General features: G+C 24.8%; 1 protein-coding gene across 1 annotated transcript; it reads left to right on the top strand.

Annotated features, from left to right (window-relative positions):
• Window positions 1–3,488: 3,488 nt before the first annotated feature.
• On the top strand, window positions 3,489–4,861 carry LOC136082971 (uncharacterized). The gene is made up of 3 exons (XM_065802387.1): window positions 3,489–3,557; window positions 3,754–3,929; window positions 4,023–4,861. Exons 1-3 carry the CDS (start codon window positions 3,489–3,491, stop codon window positions 4,840–4,842), a joined length of 1,065 nt encoding a protein of 354 aa, XP_065658459.1. The 3' UTR covers window positions 4,843–4,861.
• The last annotated feature ends 473 nt before the right edge of the window (window positions 4,862–5,334 follow it).

Genomic DNA, 5,334 nt, shown 5'->3' with positions numbered 1-5,334 from the left:
AATAAGTCTTTTAAAAAAAATCTATTTAAAGACTTTTTTTTATTTTTGAGTTTTTTTTCTATGAATGGAAAAATGGATGAAGCATATAAAGGTTTTTATAGTTTTATTGGTTTGAATATTTCATGTAATTATATTTTTCATATTTTATAATAAATTTTTGCGAAAATAGCAGTTAAAGTTAATAAACATTTATAATAATTTTAAGGTTGAAAGTTGACATGTTATATTTTTAAATTGTAGATTTAACTAAAACGTTCAATGCAATTTCTTATAAAACAGTAAAAGAAGCTCAGAATGCAATTGAATCTCATGAACGACACATGAACGTGAAATTCTCTGTTTATGCAAAAGATGTTGGATTTGCTCAAAAAGGTTATTTGTTTTACTTTAGAAATTGATGATTTTTTTTATTACTCTTGTAAATTATCATTGATAAGCATAATAGCATTTATTCTACTATATATGAAAAACATATTTACAACAAAAAACTATGTATATTTATGTATGTATATACATATGTATACATATTTATGTATGTATATACATATATATATATATATATATATATATATATATATATATATATATATATATATATATATATATATATATTCATAATGTGCATGTATATACATATGTATACATATGTATGTATGTATGGTTGTATGTATGTATGTAGGTATGTATATACATATATATATATATATATATATATATATATATATATATATATATTCATAATGTGCATGTATATACATATGTATACATATGTATGTATGTATGGTTGTATGTATGTATGTAGGTATGTATATACATATATATATATATATATATATATATATATATATATATATATTCATAATGTGCATGTATATACATATGTATACATATCTATGTATGTATGTATGTATGTATGTATGTATGTTATATATATACATATATATACATATATATACATATATATACATATATATATATATACATATATATATATATATATATATATTCATAATGTGCATGTATATACATATGTATACATATGTATGTATGTATGGTTGTATGTATGTATGTAGGTATGTATATACATATATATATATATATATATATATAATATATATATATATATATATATATATATATATATATTCATAATGTGCATGTATATACATATGTATACATATCTATGTATGTATGTATGTATGTATGTATGTATGTATGTATGTATGTATGTATGTTATATATATATAAGAGTGTCCAAAAAAATATTTTCAGGGTTTTATTATGGCTGGAAGTGTTAGATGTAAAAGCTGAGTTTTTTATCCAAAATAGAAATCACTCTTAAATTTTCTCTTCATATGAAATTAGAAAAACCAATAAGACATAAATAATCTATAAGTAAATATATGCAATTGTTGTTGCCACTATTTAAGTTTGATTTTATAATCTGTAAATAAAAATAAATAATATTAAATGTAATATTTTTTAGCACATCAAAGATTATATTGTTTTGAAGCAAAAATATTTGAAAGTACAAATTTTTCAGCAGTTGTCAAGCTTTGTTTCTGTCATACTTTTAGGAAAATATTTTTAGACTTAATTGAAATTACTACAAGAACAAAATTTTGAAAGACATCTCTGTAGCTACAATAAAATCTTGAATGAACTTTTTGTTCATTTTTTTAGCATCATTAAACAGTAAATGGAATCCACAAATAAACTCCTGCAGCTGAGGACTAAGAGCTAAAGCGTTAAGACTATTTTTGATATCTTCAGAATTTATCTTTTGCTGGGTATATGCTGAATTCCAGATATTTTTTTAATCATTTTTCCAGATTTCCGAAAAGCTTTTCATTGAGACAAATTTGAATATACTTATTATTATAACTCTAGGACTGTATAAAGAACATATTTAATTTTTAGAGTAATGTGCAATGGTCAAACTTGAAATTAAGAAAGCATTCTAGTAGCTGTTATTTAAAAAAATTTTATATAAGTAAATTTATATTAGAAAACTTATGTTTTTTTGTTAAGGATGAGCCAGGACAGAGAAAACAGTAAAACTAAAAATTTACATCTAGTTGTCATTGAAATAAACAAAGTTCTATGATTTTTGGGACACTCTTATATATATATATATATATATATATATATATATATATATATATATATATATATATATATATATATATATATATATATGTATATATATATATATATATATATATATATATATATATATATATATATATATATATATATATATATATATATATATATATATATATATATATATATATATATATATATATATATATATATAAGTACAAAGAGGAATGAAAAACTAAAGCATGTAAGTTATACTCAATTTGCTTTTGCAAAGCTAAATTTTAAAATTAATTATAAAATTGAGTTTTGTATTTATATCATTAAAGAATAACTTTATCAATAAGCTATTTTAGGTTGCCATTTGCGGATGACATCTTTATAAATATATTTGGGGATTTAGTTTTTAATAATTTATATCTTTTAAAGTCTTTCAAATATTACTTTGTTTAATGGTTTCCTTAGAAAAACGAAGACCATTGCTTCATGAAAAGCAGATATCACGCGCAAAACACTAAAAAGATGAATTGCCCCGCAAAAGTTGTTTTAAGAGATGTGGTGATATTTAATGGTTTCAAAGTAAAATAGTAGTAGTAACTTGTTTGTTCTTGTAATAACTTGTTTGTTGATACTTTTTCAAAATTGAAAGTATGATTGAATTAAACTTTAAAAAGTTAAATTGAAGAATATTAAATTTAGAACAAATACTGACTTGTTATATTTTTTGCATGATAGAAATAATAAAAATGCAATTGCTTTTCTTCCAGGCAACTGCAAATACTAAAAGCAGTGAAAGAACAATTGCAGAAAAATTAAAAGCACAGTGGATACAAAATAAAGCACATGTTGAATGTATACAACGCATATTTGTACAACTTCCGGAAAATAACAATCATTCTGGACATCTTATAAATGAGGTAAATCGTTTTTACATACTCAAAAAAATTATCGACTACAAGTTTATATATTACTAGGTTTATTACCTTATCTAGCTATATTATATGCAAGTAGTAATATATTTCTTCATTAAATGTGGAACATGACCTACTATAGTGACAGGCCGAGTAAACATACAACTTTAAAAAAACTATTGGCAAGTTTTTTTTATGGAATCATTTTTTATGGTTGTTAATAAATAATGAGTTACTTATGTCGTAAATAAAAATTTTTGTAACAAATAAATGAATTCGACCTCTGAAATGAAAAAACTTGTATAATAAATGCAAACCTTATTTCATAATTTCCATTTCAGGATTCTACAATTTTTTTTTGAAACATGGGTAAATTCGTAAAAAGTCGGATTACATCCAAAAGCAGTTAGATAAGCTAATACAACAGTCAAATTTGTAAAGATGATAAAATAAAATGTATGAATAAAATATCCAATGACTGATGATATCTCCAGGCAAAATTCAACCACCACAATTAAGCTCTCTAACATAATCTCCGAACTGGTCAAAACAAAATAATCTTCAACTGGTGGATCTCTATTGACATACGCAGCAATGTAAACCAAAGACATTTTAATTTCTTTAGGCAAATTACTTTCAATAACTGGAAGATTATGAAATACTGAACAAAATATCATCTTGCATTACATATTTACATTTTTCACATAAAACTTTTAATATATGTATTTTCTTTAATTAGCTCTGGGTACGTTACTATCGACTGGGTTTGCTTGAAGTTGCAGTTAATACAAATAATGGAGTGGAAAGTAAGAATAAAGAATTTAAATATGGCTACTTAAGTAAATTCCATGATAAAAGTTTAAGTGGAATGATTACGGTTCTTGTGGAGCAATTTTTACCTGATAAGTATAACAGGTATATTTTAGTGTTGCTGTTTTGACACACACGTATATGTGTGTGTGTTTGTGTGCATATAAATAGCTTATAACTGTAAAACTAATTTTTTAGTTATGTTGAATCTAATTTTAAAGCGTCTGGTTATTACCGTTCCTACCAACAAAGTCTGCCTTCTTGGCTACATAACCGACCCAAAAAATTTGTTGCCCACTGTATTGAGAAATTGGATTCATCAAAATTCATAGCAAGCAATTTAATTTATAAAGATGGTGTAGTTTTTAAAGTGAAGAGTGAAAAAAATGATAATACTTATGAAGTTTTTTTTGGTGATGAATTGCGAATGCCAAGTTGTAGTTGCTTTGATTGGAAAAAAAACTTACTTCCGTGTAAACATATGCTCGCTGTGACTACAAAATATAAAATATCTTGGGATTCGTTTGGTACACAATACAAGAACTCTGTTTTTTTAAACTTGGACTTTGATGTAATGGGATCGCGTACAGTTAAATCAGAAAGTATGTCGATCAAAGAACCATGTCCTGTAGATGATCCATCTCAACTATCTAATATACCTATCAAAAGTTATCCAAAACAAGGAAAAGCTTCTATTTGCCGCGAATTGCTAAATCAAATAAAGTCATTGACTTACTTAATTGAGTCTCAAGAAGTATTTGATCAACTAGAGGAAAGGCTACAAACCGCATTAAAAGACTGTGAAGAAAGTACATGTAAAGATCACGGGTTAGTTGTCGAACATGAAAAAAAACGATATCGTGCTATTTGTCAAACAAACAAAATTTACTTCGACATGCTACCTTCTACCAAAAAAAAGAAATCGAATCTTTCAGGTAGAGTTGGTATTGCAAATGACGCACGAAAAGCGGCATCAAAAATATCGATTAGGACGGAAGCTTCTGGAAAAAAAAATTAATATAATGTTCAATAATAAAATAAATAATTGAAGTTGAAACCTTAATCTCATTATCTTTTATTACCCGGTAAATTTTATTATATAGATTATTAATTTTTTATTGTTGCTACTAATAACACATGGGTATATAAACTATGGGTGTTAGTCTTAAGCGCTATTTAGTCTTTCGGCTTCAACAAAGTTAAAGACTCTACACCCATGTGTATAGACTTTAATTTTGTTAAAGATGTGCTAATTTTATATTTTTATGTTTATAGAGTATGAGCGCATCTTATGAAATTAAGTACCAACGCTACCATGCACTTTAGTTCGTGCAGAATTTTTAGTTGAGAAAATAGTCTTTAAACATCCAAGTCAATCATATTTTATTAGTAAACTATAAATATGGTGTTCAATCAGTTCAAAAGTAAGTTATCTATCATGCTCATGAGTCTTGGCAAACTCAGTTCTACAGAAGAGTTGGAATATATACGACTCCTCTGATTAGAGCTA

Source organism: Hydra vulgaris, chromosome 08 (assembly GCF_038396675.1).
Source record: "Hydra vulgaris chromosome 08, alternate assembly HydraT2T_AEP".
NCBI classification, from domain to species: domain Eukaryota; kingdom Metazoa; phylum Cnidaria; class Hydrozoa; order Anthoathecata; family Hydridae; genus Hydra; species Hydra vulgaris.
Note: the sequence above shows the minus strand (reverse complement) of the source record. Positions and strands in the feature narration are given on the sequence as shown.

What these genes read in the sequence shown, in the direction of transcription:
- LOC136082971 (XM_065802387.1), top strand. Translation starts at nt 3,489, where the DNA reads ATGACTGATGATATCTCCAGGCAAAATTCAACCACCACAATTAAGCTC. An exon ending in CTAACATAATCTCCGAACTG is followed by an intron (nt 3,558 to 3,753) that starts GTCAAAACAAAA and finishes TTCTTTAATTAG; the next exon opens with CTCTGGGTACGTTACTATCG. An exon ending in TTACCTGATAAGTATAACAG is followed by an intron (nt 3,930 to 4,022) that starts GTATATTTTAGT and finishes CTAATTTTTTAG; the next exon opens with TTATGTTGAATCTAATTTTA.